Below are 23,273 nucleotides of genomic sequence, written 5' to 3' on the forward strand. Positions count from 1 at the left end.
AGTGAACATACAAGGTTGATGAAATTATTTCCTTTACATGTGCCTGGACTCCATTCAGTTGTCCTGACATTGATGCAGCTCCGTCATATCCTTGTCCATGAATTTTATTTAAGTCTATATTTAATGAACGCAACTTGTCCAACATAGCCTTTGCAATTCCCTTTCCAGTCACATCACACAATGGTATGAATTGTAAAAAGTTTTCTCTCACAACAGATTTTTTTGTGTCAACATAACGAACACACAGTGATAATTGTTCTATGCCTGCTATATCTGACGTCTCATCGGCAAGGATAGAGAAGAAGCTGGAGGAATTAAGTTAGTTAACAAGATCTAAACTCTTCAATTATTTTGTTCTGTATTCTAGGACTTATATATATTGAGCATTTCCGGCACTACTCGTCAATGTACGTTTTAATGCGGAATCAGTCTTACTTCAAAAGTGAAGAAGTGCCCTGAAGTTGCCGTCTCTCTCTTCTGGTTCTTGATCAACTTCTATTCGCACCGAATCCCTGTGGCCTTGCAGTGCGAGACACTGTTTGCCGCAGAACAGAATAGTTTCAATTATAGGTACAACTTTTTTCCTGTTCTCTAGTTTTTTATGCATAGCTGCAGTATCTATTAGAACATTGATAGACTGTTTCTTACCACACGAGATATCGGCCAAAGTACTTGCAACCTCCAAACTTTCTTTGTGATAGAGACACTTTTCATGTTCTGAAAACCGCTCAACGGCATCCTTCCAATTTTCAAACTCACACTACACATTTGACCTAACGGTCACTTTGAGCAAAGAGGGTGCAAAATTTACAAAAACTTCCTCCCTTACATTCGGAATATGCAAGTTACTTCCAGCGATAAAGCCACTTAAACTGAAATCGCAAATTTCTCTTTCCTTTTGGTGGAAACACAAATCCTGGATCTGGTTCCCAGACATTGTTCAAGACGTCCAACTTTTTTTCATTGGACAAGTTTCTTCCTACGTAAAGTCCAATGTCATGAGCGTGTGGTTCATTAGAACGTGGAGATGTAGATGATTCCTGAACAAACGCAACACATTTATCATTTCCAGGCGATTCACGAAGCACTTCGACATTATTCAGTGATGTAGTTGTAGGTTCAGCATCACTTGATAGTTCACATGGGGAGACAAAATTTTTACCAGGAAGAATGTTCCCAATAACGTCACCACATAAAGCACTTTCCGATGGCGTGGAATTTTCACAATTCTCGCGTGAGTCACTATGCGACTTTTTGCAAAACAAATTGCAAAATTGAACTTTGTGATAGTTTAGACATATCGTCGGATCCCAAAGGTTTATGTTCAAATGAGAAACGCGCGAATACCGTTTTCAAAATCTACTATGCCAGTGCACAGTAATTCACATCTGGATTGTCTCGCTGTTTTTACCAATAAAAGTTCCAGGGCTGCAGAAAAGGAAGACAAACATAATTGCTGTGAAAAGAAAAATTAGGCCATAACGAAGTTGAATTTCTCGTAACAGACAAATGTGTGTTCATTCTTGTGAAGCCACCAGTCAAAGGTTGCCGACAAGGAATAGCGATGCATTTGTGAATCCAGCTTTCCTTGATTTTCTGTCGTATATTATTGCTCGACAGAGGACAGGTGCCATAAAATGGTAATTTGACTACTCTTGAAGCCAAGGGCCAACAAATTTGAGGGTGTGCTGCTCCGCGCTTTTGGAATTTACGATGTTGCTAAATTGAGAAAAGATGAAAATAAGGTCTTGAAAGTCCGCTGGGTTCTTTTCAGGCCTCCATGTTTACAACCGCAGCAGGGGTTCTCTGACGGCAAGATGAAACTGTCTTCCGAGTGTCCGATACCCCATTAGTGGAAAGAATGAAAGAAAGGTTTGTTGACATGTGTTTCCTGCCTGCTTCGGAATGAGGGGAACTAGCAGTCGATGGACTTTGATGCAAAGCACGTAACGCTCTTGTTTAGAAGGAAAGTAATGCGTATAGGTGCAGATTTGTATTGTAGGCACTAAAACCTCCTAAAACAAGTAACCAAATGGACATCACAATGAAGAAAAAATGCACTTTTCTATTCTTTAGGCTGATCATGATGATGAATGGTGGTTAGATGAAATTAGAAGAAAGTTCCTTTAGATTAAAAAAAAGCAACTTAAATTTAAGGTTACCTATTACTGTGAAGAGGGGTCACACGTAGCGTAGTTTTTAGAACTCTAGCTTTGATGCGAGCTGTTCCAGTCTTGGCGAGAACTCCCAACATTTCTGTTTTGACCCAGCATCGTGAGGACAATTGAGGAGTTACTTGTAAAAAGATTAACGCTTATTGTTCAAATTCAGAAAATCAAACGTGCTGCGGTAAACAATGGGAAGGCAGACTGTTGACTGTGTATTTTTGTTGGCTTGGCCTTTGTCTCCATTACCGCTAGTACAACGAACCAAGTAACTTTTTCTTTTTCTCGAAAATCATAGGGACCCTCATATTTTATTTTAAAGAATTTGTGTTTGTTTTCAAGGCATTCTTCACTCTGACGAGCGTGTTTGGAATGCAGTACTTTCCTCCGAACTGCATGGCAATAATTATTCAAATATTTATTGTTATTATTATTGTCACAGATCTTTGACTGTGATAAATTGGCCATTTCTTTAAAAAAAATTATCGCATTTCAAAAGCTCAAGGAGGGGGGGTTAAACCTGGTAACCCCCCCCCCCTTTTGCATACGCCACTGATCACACATGTTCCTCATTTAATATGTAATATACAAAAGAAAAATTTCAAATGTAAGTTTTCATCCAAGACTAAAAATACCAATATAATTCAAGATGCCCTAGCAACTTCAACTAGAACCAGATTTGACTTCTCAATACATTAAAGCTATTTCTCCCATTAAATGGGGGCTGTTTCAAATTATTTTTTAAAAAAAATATTGCATTGGAGAATACTGGCTCAACATCTTCAGAAAGACACAAAATACCCACAAAACTTTCAACATTTTGAGTTTTATTTTACAAAATTTCCTGAGCATTATTATCACAATGTCTTCCTTTTTATAGTTCGTGTATATAATTAATTAAAACCTTTACTTTTTCAGGGTCAGCATCTGGATAGATTCCATGCCCTAAATTCACAATGTACCTTTCCTTTCCAAACTTCTTCACCATCTCTTTCACAAGCTTTTGAAGCTCTTCCTGAAAAAGTTTTGAAATTGTCAAATTACAATAGGAAAACAAAACTGAATTTCAATTCAACAAAACTAAATCACATTTACAATTTGACAGCAATTTACTATCATAATGGTCCTATAAAAGAAATGCTAATATTTCCTGTGCAAAATTTGAGATTTTTACTTAAATTTTACACGGAAATCTGTAAATGTAATAAATTCATGAGATTCTTAATTGTGATCCGAGAGTGCCTTTATGTACACCATCCACTTTCAAAAACAGTTATTTGTAAGAAACCTGGAGGTCAACAAGTTCTACTTGTACATAGGTAAGGTAAAGTTCCCCGTGCATATAGCACCGTGCCATGAAGGCATATTTAGGCGACATGGAGGTAGAGCCCCCATGTGTTCTCGATCTCAGCAATTTTGGAGGTGATGTGATCAGCACCAAGCTCTGGCCATCTTTACACCCACATGGTTGCCCCCAGGTACTCATTGTACATGCATTATAAAATTTGAACAATAAAATATTGTTAAACTATATATTCAGCCATTTATACAGTGGAACCTTGATGATATCTTATGGTTAAAAACTAACATGGGAAATGTAAAATTGAGGAAAATTATACTACACGTTACTTTATTGAGACAAAGAAAATTAGAACAGGGTGTCTACGAGACTGGAAGTGCTGGTAAAGTCAGGCAAATTTACTCTTTTGAAAAATAAATGTTTTTGTAATAGAACTCTGGTTTGGATTCTACAAATAATTTTTATGCTGGGTTTGAAATACTTTGAAATCTTTCTTCTTAATTCCAAATGGTTTGGTAATTTAATTTTAGTGTGTTGTAGAAAGCAATGTCTCAGTTTGAAATTTTTGATTAATCACTATAGGAACAGTGGGTTGTGTTTTGAACTCTTTTATCATGTAAAATCTATTACAATAAGGGGAGATTAGTATAGTTGCAATTTTTTTTAATGGTGTTTGGTAGTTAGTTATCTGAAGTAATATATTAACAAATTTTACTGTAATTATGTTCTATTTACAATTATTTTGAATTTTTAGAAAAATATTTGTTAATTATTAGTCAATTTTGTGAATATCACATTAAAACTTACCACTGATACTTACTTGCCTACCTTCCCTTCTCTAACACTTAATTATTGTTCAGTTTTCCCCTCCTCGTTATTAACATTACATGTGACGGGAATGTTCTCAAACTTGGTTATGTGGAATTATAAGTGTGAGTATTAGATAAACAGTAACTTTCTAATGTACATGTTAATGTATACTAGTTGCCCTAATGATTTGGTCGGAAAAAATAGGAAATTTTGCTATTATTAAGTTGTAGTTGTTCCAAGTCTAGGATTGGTACAAGTATAAGAAAATGTAAAATATATATTTGAATACTTCAATGTGAACTAAGTAATTGATTCTAAATGTAACTCGCATTAGCTACATAAATATTTTGTTTGTACTTTTGCAAATAACCGAATGTTTTGCAAAGTAAAAACTACTCATATTTAGCATCCTAAAAGGAGGACAGAGTCACCTATGTATTGGTTGGTAGTGGCTCATATCAAGAGGTATAAGTTGAAAGTTAATCACAGTCAAATGCAGACTGGTACTCTTTTGGAGTTCAAATATTCTGGAAATTATGCACAATATTTTTTACAGTTGTGTATTTTGCAGTTGCCAGTAAACGATAGCTATTTTAATTCATCTATGTTGGAAGTGATTTTCAGAATATTTTAAACTCTTGAAGATTGCATACAAATTACATGATAGAATTTGAAGTACTGGAATCGGTTGCAATTGGAATCAAAATCAGTATCCAGCTCAGCCTTGTCTAAAACATTCGGAATTATTATACATGATTTGGCAAGGAAGTGCAATTTGGAAAGTTTATTAAACATTAGATATTATTTTGTGAACAAAAGTAAATTCTTAATAGGTGGTTCACTGAATTAACTGACCACTGGAGCATATAAGGCACAAGGATCCAAATTGCCCTGAAGAGTAACATTAGGACCCACTCTTCTCCTTGCTTCCTCGGGGTTTATGGTCCAATCAATGCTAATAACATCGTATCCACTCATAGCCAAATCTTCAAGTGCATAGTGTGCTCCTTTGGCAAATATTACCTGCAAGTTGTAAGATAAAGCAGCATAAGAAAAAATTAAATCACTCTTTTGACTCCATCTACAAACACATTTATTATATTTGTATCAAGAATCGAATAGATTAATCAGTAATGTATTGGTATCGGCCAATATAGGTACAACAGTTGATTAGTTTACATTAGGAAATTGTAGATAATTTTATTCATACATATTTGTTAAAACACTAAAATAACACACAAACAGCATGATAAAAAACACTTCAGAGTTCTTTCAAGCTTTCGACTCCTTCACGGAGACATGTTCAGGGCTGGTCGAGGAAAGACGGAGTAGACACAGTTGTCGTTACACTGGCCAGTGTCAGTCTTTCCTCGACCAGCCCTGAAGATGACTCCATGAAGGAGTCGAAAGCTTGGAAGAACTCCGAAGTGTTTTTTAACATGCTGTTTGTGTGTTATTTTAGTGTTTTAACAAATATGTTGCCGGCACGTGATGTAAGAAGTTTTCTACAGTCATATTTATTCATACAGTACATCTATAAAAACTCTGTAACTTACTGCACAATCCTATCATTTTCTTATTATTCTAACAAATAAAAATAAAGGTATAATTCTTACATTCCTTGTCTTGTAAAATAAATTTCCAATATGTCATTATTTTTAATGCAAAACACATTATTGCTATCAGCCAATTTTGTATCGATACACAATTGGGACCAGCTGAGATACCGAGCCAGCCCTGACTTTGCTGTTTTACCTGTGTGGAATCACCTCTTGCTACTGCAACAGGATCTGCTGGTTTTGAAAAATCAGGCAAAGCCAGGGCTGGCTCAGTAGGTAGAGCAATGGCATGGTATGCCACAGACCCAGGTTTAAGTCCCAGTCGAGCCTGCATTTTTCACTAAAATTTCTACATATTCACAGGAATGTACATATCAATGCCTAATAAAATTTCTGCTATATATTAATAACACTATCATTCAAAAGTTTACCAGAAATCGAATCGACAAGAATCAGTGGCGAAGCGTGACATTTTTACATAGTCATCGCAAGACTTGCCAAAAGTCAGGGTCAATTTTTCAACCGGGGCCAGGGGGGGGGGGGGATTACTACATTGATAATGATGATAACAGTGTTCATACATGACGTGTGAAGTAGAGATGGCTAAATCTATTTTATTTCTACGGAGTATATGATCGTAAAATAAAGAAGATGAAATTTTCTTAATGAATTCTACCCGAAAAAATGGAAAAGTGTTAAACCTCTCTCTACGAAATTCGGATTGCCTCCGAAATCTGGGTAGCAAAATTTCCGAATCGAGATTTTAAATTTTCCGGACTCCAGATATTTTTGGCCATCCCTGGTGTAGAAGTAAGATATGTTAGGGAAAAGGTTATGTCTGAATAAGTATGTCTGTCACCTCGAGAACAAATATCTTGATCAGTCTTGTCATTCGTAAGCATAGTAAACACAAAACAACAGGAAGTACTTCGTGTTTTGTAAAGCAAGAACATTTATTTTCAAAATCGATATTTGAACCGCAGGATCAAAAGGGAAAAAAAGGAGAATACTATGAAAGAAATACAATGGATCCAGAACTGCTTTTTTAATTTAAGTTCTTTCTAGCACTCACAGTGGGGAAATTTATGCTTTTGCTTACTTACATTTTTTTCTAAGCACCATTACTTTCATGTATTCTATGTAAGTCGCGTTGCGATGATCTTCAATATGTGTTTTTCTCTTAAAAACAAGAGCGTTGCATGCTTTACAGTACTGGACATTGAGAAGTTTAATCTTGATGACGTCACAGAAACCCTGCCGTGTTTGTAAAAAAGGGTGCTGGAAGAAAAAGGTCTCTTATTGCCAGACCTTCAAGAGTGGGGGGAAAGCGGTTGAAGGGTCTTGGATTTGCAGACCTGCTGCGATGAGCTGGCCGCCTGACACCATTGCACTCAACAGGAAACGTAGCGGGCCGAGTGGACACGGGGCTAGAAATGTGCTCTCCTTTTAATGCGCTAAACTTAGCAAATCTCTGGGGTATTTCTAGTTGTTTCGTGATGTTGCTTGACTAATTTTGCTCAAATATGTGAATATTATGATTTATTTTTTACTTCTTATCTATAATATTTCAAAAGCAATATTTTTATTATTTTGTTTTGTCATCGCCACATCTCCTGATGACCGGACAAGAATGTATTGAAGTCAAAGTTTTGTCCAACCAGACCAGTTAAAAAGGTGAATTTACATTCAGATTTTCAACTATGGGAGTGCTTCCATTTCAGATCAATACACTAATAATATGTCTAAACAATTCTGAATATAAAAAAATTATATCGATACATCCCTAATAAATATTAAAAATACTTACCATTGGAACTTCTTGCACTGATTTTTCTCTCAATTGACCTTGAACACCCTTTCGTATATCAATAATATAAGGAAGTGCATATTGGGAAAAGAGTTCTGGTCCCAAGTATTCAGCACTCGATTCAAATATTTGTAGCATCTGCAAAAAAAAAAAAAGTTGTAATATGTAGTAATTTAAAACAACAAATGCTACCTCCATTTGGTGCAAGGTGCATAAATCTTAATCTTAAACCTCAGCTAGCTTATCTACAGGGTAGGGTTCTTTGTAGACAACAAAACCAGACAGGATGCCTTCCAATGGAGACGTTTAAACGAATATATTATATAAACAAGGATACATGGAAATAGAATATTTACATGATGAGCTACTTTTCTCTAATTCTCATCTACAGTCAAGTTTTATCTCAATATGTTTTTTATTATTTCTTTTCTTCAATTTGTATATTCTTCTATCTGGACTTCCTTCTTAATGGACGGTCTGGATCTGGACTTCCTTCTTAATGGACGGTCTGGATCTGGACTTCCTTCTCAATGGACGGTCTGGATCTGGACTTCCTTCTCAATGGATGTTCTGGATGTGGACTTCCTTCTATTTCAGCTTTTTGACGATTTATGAATTCATATATCCTTTTTCCAACTTTTTACCTTAATCTTTGGGAAATATACTAATCTCCTCCCTTACAGCTGCGATTGGAACGCACCAACTGGGTACAACAGAGTGCCAAACGACTGACACGCGCATCCAAGTAGGTGCTACGGTTGAAACGCGCAACCAAAAGTGCTGTGGGGCCTCGATTGGAACGCGCCGCCACTGATGTAAACAAAATGTCCGCTATGGGAATGATAAATCAATCAGACAGATGTAATATCTGTTCAAAGACACAAACTTGTATCAGCGCTTTGACTTCTTTAATTTTTGTATTAACTTACATATGATCACTGATTTGATTTATCGAATATATATATATTAATTTATTTTATATTTATTCTTTCTCTTCTTATAGTAGATTCTATTGTTTTTCATCTTTCCAATTTGCTTTGTTCTTATTTATAAAGTTATTCACATATATTATGCTAATTCTTAATCTTGCACGGCTGGTGCTGCCATCTCTATTCCTCTTTGGCAAACTATTTACATGACTGGTCCTATTGGGTACATAACACAAAGTAACAAAATGATCCAAATTTTCAAACTCACCAGGGTGTTACTTTAGGGTTTGAGAAATAAATTAACATTTTTCAGCTTTTTTTAACCCAATACTTATGTCTTTCTCAATCGCTGAAGACCCAGGTGAGTTTTAAATCTGGATCACTTTTTTTAAGGTATGTGTCTAGACATTAGTCTCTCGTATTATTTAATTCTATTATGAAGGAAAATATAAAATTTGTATTAACCATTGTCTTTGTTCAAAGTTATGAGGATATTAGTACTGGAGTTGTTATTATCACAAACATGCTTCCTACATAGATTCTTATTATTGTGCTAAAGGTTCTCTATACATAGATTCTTACTATTGTGCTAAAGGTTCTCTATTATGGCTGGACCAATATGATTTCTTTTTGCCAATACAGACACCAAATTTACTTATGAAAGTCACTACCGATTTGATATAAAATTGCAAATGTTTCTTAATGAACCTGGATTCATTAACCTCTTTAATGATTGCACAAAATCAGGCAACTGCAATGCATTTTGTCTTTGAAAATAAAACTGAATATTTTACAAAATCATACATTATGAATTATTCATGTAGATTCATAAAAATAACAAAATGGCAGAATTTTGTACTGAATTACATGCTATTTATACATAAATTTACCCATTGAGCAACAGCCTGTGAGGACCTGTGCCTACCTACCGACAGCCGGCCTCACTCCCATCAGAGGTGGCAGATTATCCAACCGGTTATGGGGTGACATGTGGTCAGCATAACAAACTTCCAGTTTTTGTTGTAGGTTTTCTATGATCGGGTTACGCTACTCATATGTAGCTCCCAAATTTCCTCACGATGGTAGGTGGCCACTGGTCCCACACACAGGCCAAAATCTCAGGAGAAAAGTTGGTATGCTTCCCCACGAGACTCAAAGCTTGCACCTTAGACCGCACAGACGGTGCAGGACATACATAAATTGGAGTGATAATATTATCGTTAATTTTACAAATAAACCATACACTAATTTGCATGCATACATTGATATCACTAGAGCACAGATGAAATTGTCCCATCCATATTCTGTATGTATATTTATATGCTAGTTTCTATAACAACATTCACTCAGCAAATTTCCATGCTATTACAACATTCAAATTTAAAACTTAAAAGTCCAAACATATCTAAACCATTTCAAATATAGTTACCTGAGCTCCTGCAACAACTTGCTCCACCAAATAATCTACGATGACATTTAATAGAATTTTTAAAAGCTTATGACTGTCCTCAGGATATTTATAAAGCCAAGCCTTCGCTTTTGACAAAGTTTTTGAACCTCCCCCTTCTATCATATATGCCATTAATGTCCACTGTCAAAAGAAACATCATTCACATTTAATTCTACAAAAAAAGTACTTACAAATACATAAAATAACATGAATAAATATGTACTATTACCAACAACAATAAAACTTATAACACCACAAGCTGATACAGTCATGTTTGACTTTACCTCGTATATGAAAGAAGACTTTAACACTAGAATTGGGCAGAGAAAGCAATACAAATTGAATAATACTATGGCAATTTGCAATGATAAATACATAAACACTGGTTGGCCGTGGTGGCTCAGTCAGTAATGCGTCTGACTATCATGCTAAAGGTCCCGGGTTCGATCCCCGGCCAGTTCAAATCCAGGAACTTTTCTAACGTTGGAAGCGGCCCCAGCGCCCACCCAGCGTCGAATAACATGGGTACCTGGGGGAAACTGGGGGGTAAAGGCAGTCAGAGGCATGATGCTGATCACATCACCCCCACTCACGACCGGATCAAGAAAGTGTGGGGCGTTACCCCCACACCCCCTATACGCCTTCATGGCATGGTGCTATGCACAGGGGAGAGCTTTATCTTTTTTTTACCTTTAAATACATAAACAATAAATGTACTCTCTTTCTGCATAAAAGTATTCACTTAGGGACATGGGAATCGCAAGATGGCAATGTTGTGAATTTATGAACATTATGAATGACAGAACTTATTTCAAGCAAATCGACCAGGCACCGAGATGTAACATTAGTACAAAAGAGTTAGAGAAATCCATATTGAAATTTGGATATGGAGCCTTGTATATAAAATAGTGTATTATCGATCTGTTGGGGGAGGAAGATCAAATATTTCATAACATTCTGTCTATATTTTCTAATAGACAAATAAGCATGGTTGTTATCCAAAAATATTGTAAATAAAAAGGAGAGAAGTAAAATTTTACAATTCAGACACTTGAAGAAAAATTACTCTTTGTCAGGACACACAGGCAATATGGAAATTCTAATACAACAAAAATTGACAAAACATTCCCGACTCAAGATTTTCATGTTTTTAGAAACTGAGATTATGCTTGACAACATTTATTATTTTCAGCAGGTTGAAAACATGTAATGATGCACCACATATTCAGTTTTTTACTTAAAAAAATAAAATAATCGAGTGGTAATAGATCATGTATTAGTAAATAAAAAATAATTAAATTAATGAAATCAATAAGCTTAGGAAAAATCAATACTCACAGGAGCTCCTGAAAATCCAATGAGAGGTACTCTGATTGGTTTAAGTTTTGTCCTTGTTAGTGATATAGCATCAAAAACATACCCAAGTTGCTTTTTAACATTCACAGGACTCTGAAGCTTGTCTATATCCCCTGGATGAATAAGAGGGTGAGGGAACACAGGACCCTAATAGAAATTAGAAAGCAATATGAATAATATGTACTCATAAAATCTTTATTTAACAAGTACATTATGATTGTTTATAATTATAAACATAGTTTTTTTCACACAATTTCAATTCTTTTTGTTAATATTTTATTATTTTCTTTTGTACCATTTTCTATTTGAAATGTAACACCAATCTAAATAGGCATCTTTATAAAAAAAAGAAGTTTAAACAGAGATAATATTTATAAAATTCACACATAAGTATCACTTCGACTTAAATAATTTTCTCATAAACAAGTTACAATAATAAGCCATTCACATTTCAAACTAATATCAATAGTCGTAAGTTTCTAAACATATTGATATGTGGGTATCTTAGCAATACAGTTGTAATATTGTATCCCAATATGTAACAGAAGTTTACTTATATGTTAAAATGAAACAGCTTGGCTAACAATGCCTGCTGACCACTAGTGTACATTGAGTTTTTTTTTGTTTTTTTTAAATGTTTCGGTACTGGTGCGATCTTGCACAAACACTTTTCGCTCGTTTCTTTCATCATTTTTAACATTCGTACTTACCGATTATGCATTTTGAAAGGTTCTTGAAGGTGAGATTTTGCTCGTGAAGAAAATAACTTCAATTTATCACATTAACAGTAATTATTGTTCTTGCTTTCTTCGTTTGCGTACCATTAGATGGCGGCCACATCTTGAGTAGCGTAGTTAATCATCAGTTGGTGTGCAGTGTTTCCAACCTTGTTAATAAAAAACCACCTACTTTGGTGTTACTGATTTCAGATTTTTCCCGGGTTCGAACCCCAAAAAACCATTGATGGATAGCCCCGAAAACCATTGACGGATAGCCCCAAGAACCATTTACGGATAGCCCCACGAACCATTTCTGGCAAGGTTAGGTTAGGCAAGCATAGTTAAAATTTTGTTCGTAACACAATGCGATACAGCTTTAAAAAAATTCTTGCAAAACAACTGCGTGGTTGGAAACACTTCAAGGGGGTTACGTCATGAAATGTACGTGACATCTGGTTACCAGAGAGCATCGGAAAGATACTTTTCTTGAAAGATACATGAATTTGCGGTCAAATATATTGCACGATGGAAAAAAATACATCCACGATCTTTAAACAATCTATAGAAACTCAATTCCGTAAGTACTTTCTCCTGTAAAAATGAAGAAATTCGTTTGTGTGAGATTGCACCGTTACCAATTTTTCAATACCTCCAGTCAAGATGTATGGCCAAAAAAGATAATCAGCAAAATAGTTTATCTTTATGTCCCTACCCTAGCTAAAAGTTTTGACATTTTGCTAAAATTGCACTAAATTGAGAATTTTTTTCCTTGGTTCTTCGGTGGCATTTTGTGGGCTATTCATGCATACATAGATTTGAATGTTGATAGTGTGTGCAAGGTGTTCTAGCACCCCGAAAGCATAGGCATAACTTGATGGGGGTAAGTGGGGCACTTGCCCCCCCAAAAATTTACAAGTTAAATGGATTTTTTTTAACCTCATGGGACCTGAGAAACAAAGTAATAAAGAGTAATACTTCTGATTTCTCAAATATAACCGTTATTTAGCAAATAATCCTGTGTGCTATTATTATGGGATGGGAAACTTTTAGAATTTGCTCCCCCCCCCCAAAGTTGGGCCCCAAATTACACCCATGCCTGAAAGTCATTGGCTAAGAAATGCAGGAAACTGAACATGCTGAAAACGAGTGCAGAAGCTATTGCATAAGTGGCTATCCATTAAACCGTACAAGTTGGGTTGGTATAACACCTTATACCAACAGACAAGGTGAATGAAATACCTTGCACATACTATTAACATTGTGACTGGGAACATGTGGCCAACTAGAACCCTTGCCTTTGCATGGACATATGTTTCCCAAAAACTGCCTGTACCACGAGGTGTGTCCTTTTTGAAACCAGGTACGAAAGTTACGCTACACTGTTACAACAGATTTGGACACCTCAAATCGGAGCACACACAATGCATTCTCCTGCTGAGTCACCATTTAGTAAACTGGTCCTACAGTGAACATAAATGAGCTATCGGTAACACATATCAAACTTGGACACCTGCTCTTCCTAATGATGCAGGTTACGCCTGTGTAAGGCAGTGAACAGCTGTTTTCTTCATATACCCTGTATGAATTAAAAATAAAACAATGGATATTTTTAAAAAATGCGTGAATATTACAGTCATATGATCTTAGTGAAAATATGTACCAAATAGAGAAGAGAGTTTACACACGGTTGGCCAGAAATTTGTTTAAAATTACCACATAATATTCTCATGCAATATTTTACTGTAACATAAGTTAAATGATAATGACATTTATAGCTTTTAAAAACTACTAGCAACTAATATTGCCATCATTAAAAGTATTAATTAACTAAATAATCAATTAAAAAATTGCTTACAATACCAGGTTTCATTTCCACAGTCATTCCCAGAGCTTGGGGTATAACAAGGATGTCCGAGAATATAATAGCAGCATCCAGATGAAATCGTTTCACAGGCATTAACGTAACTTCAGCTGCCAATTCAGGTGTTTGACAAATAGTGAAGAAGTCGTACTGTTCTCTCAGTTTCCGGAATTCTGTGAAATGTTTAGTGCAAGATATTTTACTACAAAATATCAATAAATGCACAAAATACGTACTGCAATGTTCATTTGATGCAGGTAAAGTGCAAGTAGTGAGCCATAAAGTAATAGAAAAAATTTATTGGGCAATGCAACCACATACAGCAGAAGAAACTTGGATTTTTTACCTGCTTGTAAAGAAATAGTAAAATTGTGTTAGAAGAGGCTGCTAAGAGGTAAATATCAAAAGTAATTTTTCCAATAATACTATTTCTTGCCACATGTAGATGTCCTCTGACATTCAGAAACTAGTAGCATTTTACATGATGGTAAAAAATTTGCACGTCAATTTGATGAATCGACAGACAAGCCAAAAGTGCCAATTAAGCTGCCTAAGATTTTTCGATAGAAATTCCTTGTTGAACAGTTCCTATCATGCAGACAATTGCCTCTTAACAGGGTTACACATCTACAATTCTATGATAGCTACATTGGAAGAAAATGAATTATGTTGGAACTGTCCACTGATGGTCAAAGAAAGGCTTTACTTCAATTTTTTTTAAAAAAAAGAAGCAAAGTGCTCCCCTGTGCACCATACCATGAAGGTGTTTCGGGGGTGTGGAGTTAGGGTCTCACACTTTCTTGATCACGGCCAAAGGTGGGGATGATGTGATCAGCACCATGCTTCTGGCTTCCTTCCCCTTCCCCAGTTTCCTTGAGGTACCCACTTTATACGATGTGTAGGTGTCAGAGCCGCTTGAATAGGCGGAAAAATCCTGGTTCTCCCCCGCCAGGAATCGAACCCACGTCTCTCGCGTGGTAGTCAGATGCCCTAATGGCTGAGCTAGCGTGGCTACTTCAAGATTACAGCAAGACTTTTCTAACATTGGACCCACTCATTGTTTTGTACATCAGAAAGTTTTGGCAGCAAAAACATTCTTCAAGCCCTAAGGAGTGTAATGAACTCAGCTGTTGTGATGATTAACCACATATTACGAGTGGAGCAGTAAAACTAGACTTAAAGTCATGTGTCAGGAAGTAGATGCTTTTCATGAAACACTGGTCCGTCCCAACAGCAACGTTGCCCCCCCCCCCCACTTTTGCCCCCGCACCATGCTAAACCCAACTACAGCCCTGTCTTTTAGCCCAGTCAAATTAGACAAAAAGATGGCAATCGAGGGGAAAAAATCCAAGAGTTTTGAAAATTGGTATGGTTGTTCATTGGTACCTACAGTGCAACATACTAAAAGTCCTGGAGGGTGGGAGGGGAGCGGGGTGTGGGGGAGCTGTTTAAAGGTGACTTTTCCTCGTTTTTTGCTTATATCTCCATAACTATCAACCCTACGGAAAATTTATCCACATACAAAATTCAAGTAGACAAAATTTCCTACAAAAAGGTCCTATTCATTTTTCTCGTAGGAGGGATACTTTCAAAGTTGTAGGGTAGACAAAACATAGGCATTTTTTAAAAAAAGCCTTTATTGGCATTTCATAAGTAAATTTACAGAAAATGAGTATTTGAATGAAATTATGACAATTACCGAGCACCATATTTAAATTATACATTAAATTTTAAGTAAAATCAAATTGTTTTTGTGGAAACTCATTGGTCTGGGTCTTCGGCTACATCTTCATCGAACTCCTCTTCTTCTGATGGAGGGCTATTCGTTCAGCTTCCCTCACAATTGCCACAGACTGAAGTGCATGTTCCCCCAGCCTTACGACATCTGCATCATACCCCACAACCAGCTGTACATTTGCAAAATATGGTTTTCATGATTGAGTCAGGAGCTGCAGGGTCATTGGTCATGATAGGTTTGAGGGTTCCATCCACGCTTCGTTTCCACCCCCAGGCCTCAGGTGTCAGTTGGTTGCCCAACCATATTTGCACTTGCAGAAATACTCTGTATGCATGCTGCTGAGCAGAGCCTCTTGTTGGTTGGGCAACCAGCTGACACCTGAGGCCTGGCGGTGGAAACGAACCCTACAACTTTGAAAGTATCCCTCCTACGAGAAAAATGAATAGGACCTTTTTGTAGGAAATTTTGTCTGCTTGAATTTTGTATGTGGATAAATTTTCCGTAGGGTTGATAGTTACGGAGATATAAGCAAAAAACCAGGAAAAGTCACCTTTAAACAGCTCCCCCACACCCCGCTCCCCTCCCACCCTCCAGGACTTTTAGTATGTTGCACTGTAGGTACCAACAAACAACCATACCAATTTGCAAAACTCTTGGATTTTTCCCTTCGATATGTTTAATTTAACTGGGCTATTTGGCCCCCAAGTTTTGGCACCTTCCCTCCCTCGGTTTTGGAACCCAATCACCGCCACTGCCTTCCAGAATAATTATACTGCGCAAAGTGTAGTGTGGCATTTTTATGGACCCCGTGAAGATCAAAATGCCGGATAAGTATCGGGCAGTATTAGTGTATAAAACCCAAATGATACTACTGGTACTGGTATATACCGATACATCTAAATCTAAATATTCTGTACAAAACCATTGCACCTCCGTTGATTCTTACCTGGAAGATATCTTCCAGCCTGTCTCATAATCCAAACAGGGAGTACATTTACAGGCAATCCCTTGGCAGCACGTAGTATATTGTTAGTTTCAGTCTCAGATGGTGTGTTTTCAGCCTACATAAAACAGAGAGATCAAACTAAAGTGTATACACAAATTTTGATTTTTTTTCAACTCGTGCAGTTTCAGACTACTATTTGTTAACTTATATGACATAAGTTATATATATTTGGTCTAGGAATTAATTCGTGCGCCTGGACAAGAGATGGCGTAACGAGCGTATCGTCCCACAGTTCCGTGTAGCCACACATGCGTTGGAAACTCCTGTCAGCGCGCATCGTTCGTAGTATAGGGCAGTTGATTGACGCGTCAACAACAGCATTTTGTAGTCAACTGAACATGGCGCAGTTCGTGCCAGATAAAGTGTTTTTGCGGGGTGTTCTGCTTCATTACTTTAACATGCAGAAAAGTGCTACCGAAAGTCATCGTATTTTGGTGGAAGTGTATGGTGACCATGCGCTAGCTGAGCGAACGTGTCAGAAGTGGTTTGCACGGTTTAGAAGTGGTGATTTCGGCCTGGAAGACCAAGAGCGACCTGGACAGCCAAAAAAATTTGAAGACGAAGAATTGAGAGCATTGCTCGATCAGGATTTATGTCAAACTCAGGAAGAACTTGCAGAAGCATTAGGCGTTGATCAAACAACAGTTTCCAAACGCCTCAAAGCCATGGGAATGATTCAAAAGATGTCACATTAGGTTCCACATAAATTGAAAGACAGAGACGTTGAAAGACGAAAAACCATTTGCGAATTGCTGCTTCAAAGACAGAAAAGAAAGGGGTTTTTGCATCGCATTGTTACTGGCGATGAGAAGTGGATCCATTACGAGAACCCGAAACGAAACGAAAAAAGGCCTGGGTGAAGCCAGGTGAACCAGGTCCATCACAACCGAAACGAGATATTCACTGTGCATATGGTGGGATATGAAAGGTGTGGTGTACTATGAGCTGCTGCAACCGGGTGAAACTATTAATGGAGAATGTTATCGACGACAATTAATGCGTTTGAAGCAAGCTCTGGCCAGGAAACGACCAGAATGGGAGAACAGACATGATAAACTTATTTTTCAACATGATAACGCTCGCCCACATGTCGCAAAACCTGTCAAAACCTATTTAGAAAATGTCGGATGGGAAGTTTTACCCCACCCGCCGTATTCACCAGACGTTGCTCCTTCGAACTACTACTTGTTCGATTGTATGAATAACGATTTCATTGGACAGCGGTTCACTTCTTCAGAAGATATCGAAAAATGGGTCTCTGACTGGTTCGCTTCAAAGGATGAGGACTTCTTTAGCCATGGAATACGTAACTTGCCTGACAGATGGGCGAAAGTGGTGGCTCGCGATGGACAATATTTTTCTTAAGGTATTTATGTATTTTATGTTGGAACTACAGCTTCAATGTGTGAGTAACAACCGCACGAATTAATTCCTAGACCAAATATATATATATATATATATATATATATATATATATATATATATATATATATATATATATATATATATATATATATATATATATATATATATATATATATATATATATATATACTTATAGCCATAAGTAGGTATATGTTTTACCGATGTTATTAATCAAAATGTAAAACCTGTTGTTTTTTTTTCCGGGATCACTAATATTAAAATGTTTTTGTATCAAAAGTAAGATTTAGCACATTTGTGGTTTTGGTATTGGTGTAACAATATATATATATATAAATATAAAAAAGATGCTTATTCACAAAAATATAAACTACTAGCTCCTGTGTTTCTATCTTCCTCTCACTTCTTAGGTAATAATAATAGTTCATTTTAAGTGTGCTGAGTAGAGTTTAAAACCTGCTGCAACACTGGACATCCATTTAATTTAATACACTGTACAAAAGCTCATCCTTTGCTACATTAATTTGTGTACACAATAGATGAAGAGGAAAGAGAAGTTCTTGTACTATTTGTTTAAGACAATTCTTTTTTAAAAAAAGGTAAAGTGCTCCTCTGCTTGCACCATGCCATGTTGGCACATAGGGGGTGTGGATTTAGGGCCCCACACTTTCCTGATCACGGCCGAAGGTGGGGATGATGTGATCAGCACCACACTCCTTGGAACCTTTACCCCCAGTTTCCTCCAGGTGCCAAGTTTATATGATGCTGGGTGGTCACCGGGGCAGCTTGAACACATTGAAAATAACCTAGTCCTCCCCCGCTGGGGATCGATAAATAAGAATCTAATTTCCTGAAATAACAGACATGATAGATCTTGCAGTACACCATACTGGCATATTTTCATAGGTGAGAATCAAACTAAAAACATTTTGTATTAATGAAAGTAATGTTACTGTTTCCCTACATGGATGCACGATCACTTATGAACACACCACTACATTAAAAATAACGTCCCTAAATGCTTTTGTTGATAGGTTGGATCAGATTTAACACTTAACTTTCCTGATTTTTTTAAACAGTTGATCACATTGTATCTAGTCTCAAGCACAACAACCCTTTGAGCAACGCAAGAAAATATAGGGCAAATGTCTGTTATATCGGAGACACATTTCTTCATTTTTACGGAAGAAACTACTTACGAAAATGAGTGTCTGTAGCATTTTGAAAGTTCGTGGAGGTATTTTCTCACCGTAGAATGCTGCACAACAAGAAATAAGCACTTTTGATATAACAAACTTGCATTTTGCGCAAAGCGACAACATTATGCCGTCCTTTCCTTATGTACCTGCAGATGGCGTGAACATCGAAAGTGACATGGTCTCGCCAGTGTTTCCAAAGCTGCCTTTTTTACGAGAATTTTTTTTAAACTATGCTTACCTAACCTAACCTTGCCGGAAATGGTCCGTGGGGCTATCGTGAATGGTTTTTGGGGCTACCCATCAATGGTTCTTGGGGCTATTGTGAATGGTTTTAGGGGCTATCCGTCAATGGTTTGTGGGGCTATCTGTCAATGGTTCGTGGGGCTATTGTGAATGGTTTTTGGGGCTATCCGTCAATGGTTCGTGGGGCTGTCGTGAATGATTTTTGGGGCTATCCGTCAATGGTTTGTGGGTCTATTGTGAATGGTTTTTGGGGCTATCCATCAATGGTTTGTGATGACATAATGAACATGTTAAGGTTGGAAAAACTGCATACCCACTCCAAATCAACAAAACACAAGCACGACATGCGATGATCCACAGCTGTGCACGCCATATTGTATGTTCCGCAACGGAAGAAAGGAACCAAAAAAATTACTCGTAATGTGAAAAATCTAAATTATTTTCGTGTAAAAAGCATAATGGCACCTTCAACTATGTTCTGCAATAGACAATTGGTAAATATGAACCATCTGAAACACAAAATATCCGATTTTAATGTGTCTCCGATATAACAGACATTTACCAAATATAGCAGTAAAGGAAGAACAGCTCCTGGTAACAGTTTGTTATATCGGAGACACTTTTCTTCAAATTTACAGGAGAAACGACTTACGGAAATCAGTTTCTGTAGCATTGTCGAAGTTCTTCCGAGGTATTTTCTTTCATCTTTCAATCAATTTCCGCCGGAAAATATTTCCTGTTGCTTCAATTTAAGCAAAAATGTAACCACGCCGTTTTTTAACCATGTTTGCCTAAAATAACTGAACCTTCTGTGAATGATCCGTGGGGCTATCCGGGAATGGTTTTTGGGGCTATTTGTGGATGGTTATACGATCCCAAATGGTTTTTGGGGCTATGCATGAATGGTTTTTGGGGTTATTCGTGAATGGTTTGTGGGGCTCGCACCATGACATGTGTTCCGTAACACTTCGAGAAATGGCTTATTTTAGTGTAAAAAATGTTTCTAATCATGTGAAAACCTTAATGGCACCTTCAAATATGTTCCGCAATACACAATTGGGGTAACACTTTACTATACCTGAGACAGATTTCTTCAAATTTACAGGAGAAAGTACTTACGCAAATCATTTTCTGTAGCGTTGTTGATGTTCGGGAATGTAATTTTGATTCATTTTAAAGTGAATGCATGTGGTTTTGTACGAAAATCTATTTCCGACGCGCTATTGCTGCTGCCGCCATTTGCTTTCTGCATGAGAGCACAATACGCTCTCGTATTGTCCGTATATGCTAAATTGAACGAAAGGAGTGCTAATGGAACCAAACCTAACAGGCCTAACCTAACCTAGTAGGCATACCTCGTCCCCGTGATGGTTAGTGGGGCTATCGTGAATTTTTGGGCTAACGTCAATGGTTTTTCTGGCTCAAGGAACGATCAACGGTAAGCTATCGCCATGTTGTGTGTGGAAATAAATAAGAACAGTAAGTACTCGTAAATGTAAGAAATATACATTACTTTCCTACCAAATTCAATTATTTCACCTAAATAAGTGTTCCGGAATGCAGAATAGTACGTTAGCAATGTAAAAAAGTGCGAAAGAAATGATTCCCAGGTGTCTCAGGTATAGTAAAGTAGTACCCACAATTGTTAAGTACGAACCATACGAAACACAAAATATCCGATTATAAGGTGTGTCTGATATAACGAACTGATAACCAGCTCCTACCTAGGAGATGTGGATGCTTGCATAAGCTACTATATACATATTTTTTCTCCTATAAAAAGTACTTTCTGAAACTCTAGACTGCACTAATTACTTTCTAGATACCACAGACCTACTGCCACAATCATTTGTAGTGTTCTGTATTAAACATTCGGAACCATTACCCACTCAAAATATGTACAAAGTACATGTAGAAGCACCAAACCTGACCCACCTAACCTACTCGGCCAGACATAAAGGGTAGAAAATCGTTCTGCACAAAAGATGCAGTAAGTAATCAATTAAGTTTCTGGTATACCAAGTTTCTTAAGTATGCCCTTACATCTATGTGTAGAAATTTATTCGTTTAGAAAATGCGTGTGTGTATGTGTGAATCTGCTGGAAGTGAGGGGGTATGGTATTCCCAGCTAGCAAAATTTTCGCAAAGCATCTCCTCAGCTGTCTCATTGTCATTGTTAAACCACAGGAGCATCTCCCAGCTAACATTTTCCACTTCAAACGCTGTAGATCAGAATAAAAAATTCTGTAGAATAATATGTTTCATTCATATTATAATATATGAATAACACAACGAGAACTTGAGCCGGTATTCAAATAAAAAGAGGGAAGGGTAAACAACGTACGGCTAAATTTCTCGACCCAAGTTCCGTGTAATTCTGAACTTTTACTTTCATAATATCAAACATATGTTTATCAATACGTGTGATACATCATCTTCGAACATAAACTCACCATTGTCATAACCAAGGAATATAGAAGTATTTTAGGAAGAGCATTCCGAGACACGGAGCTCTCCCATTGGCCAGAAGCCGCAACGAGCTCTGACGTGACCAAGGGGATCTGTCAAGGGGCGGGGCTCGCGTAGCAATGGAAGCTTACGGGAAATATTTTCATTTTTAATTGTCCATATCTTGGTTCTATTAACCATTTGAGGCAGAATAATAAGCAAAACGCAAGGAATAAGACCTAGGCAATAATATGAAGAACTTTACAGCACGCAATTACAATAAATGGCGTTATACAAATCAAACAAAAAGTAATCAATCACGACTATCCTCTTATATCGCCCCTACATTGAACTCTGAAGTTGCGTATGGGTAAATAAATACAATTTTACGTATTAAATATTTCGCTACCACACCAATACTTATTATCCTTCATACCTTCAAATTTTCACAGATGTTTGTTATTAATAATTTGTTCATTATAATTTATATATCTAGTATACATAGGATGTCGCTGTCGCTGTTGTTATATGACGTCGCTTTTCTACGTATTTAGGGTAACCGCAACAATAAAAATGAATGATGAAATGATAAATTTGATGGGAGCGTAGGCTAGATGAGTGTGGCAAGCACTGGCGTACGCAGGGGGGCTTAAGGGGCTGCAGCCCGCCGAAATTCTTAGAAAATAAAAAAATCAAATGAAGACAGTAATGAATTATAACACCAGTAATGAAGTAAAAAAACAACTTTAAAATGACCCCCAATAACTATTTTTGTGTTTGAATAACTTTTAAAACGAAGGATTAAAATTGTAATTGGAGCTCGTATCTAATGAAAATAGAACAACGACAACGGGATATCAGCGAAATTGATTTTCGGCGATACATTCTATGAAACAATCTCATTCTGTTCAGTAAAGGTTTGATTCATGGCACTGAACCCGCGTACCATTTGAATTGAATTAACATAAACCTTGAGTGAGGTGGAAATGGGTTTTGGATTTTTTTTTTTTTTTTTTGTAGATGTGAAAATCTTTAACTAGTGATGCACACATGTTTTCGCTTACATTAAAGTTTACACTATGGTAAAATTGAAGAAATATTCTACCTAAACTGATTTGTGTTTAAAAAACCGTAACATCAAAATATGTTTTTTAGAACTTAATAAATAAATAATAAATGGATAAAATGCAATGTCGTGGGAAAGCGTAATCCCTTAATAAATTCAAGAAAACTCGTGCCAGCTCGATGGCGAATCTGGTCAACCGCGTGTTCGACTTTGAATCACATCACTGAAGTTCCC

At 36.8% G+C, this 23,273-nt stretch overlaps 1 protein-coding gene across 1 annotated transcript; it reads right to left on the reverse strand.

Moving 5' to 3' along the window:
• Positions 1 to 2,721: 2,721 nt before the first annotated feature.
• LOC146003130 (uroporphyrinogen decarboxylase-like) lies at positions 2,722 to 21,974 on the reverse strand. The gene is made up of 8 exons (XM_083141310.1): positions 21,870 to 21,974; positions 16,641 to 16,755; positions 13,951 to 14,129; positions 11,359 to 11,523; positions 10,000 to 10,161; positions 7,642 to 7,779; positions 5,131 to 5,298; positions 2,722 to 3,180 (listed from the first exon to the last, which is right to left on the reverse strand). The coding sequence occupies exons 1-8, from the start codon at positions 21,930 to 21,932 to the stop codon at positions 3,040 to 3,042; spliced, it is 1,131 nt and encodes a 376-aa protein (XP_082997436.1). The 5' UTR covers positions 21,933 to 21,974; the 3' UTR covers positions 2,722 to 3,039.
• Between the last annotated feature and the right edge of the window lie 1,299 nt (positions 21,975 to 23,273).

The sequence above is a fragment of the Lepisma saccharinum genome, chromosome 19, assembly GCF_977018435.1.
Source record: "Lepisma saccharinum chromosome 19, izLepSacc3.1, whole genome shotgun sequence".
Lineage (NCBI taxonomy): Eukaryota > Metazoa > Arthropoda > Insecta > Zygentoma > Lepismatidae > Lepisma > Lepisma saccharinum.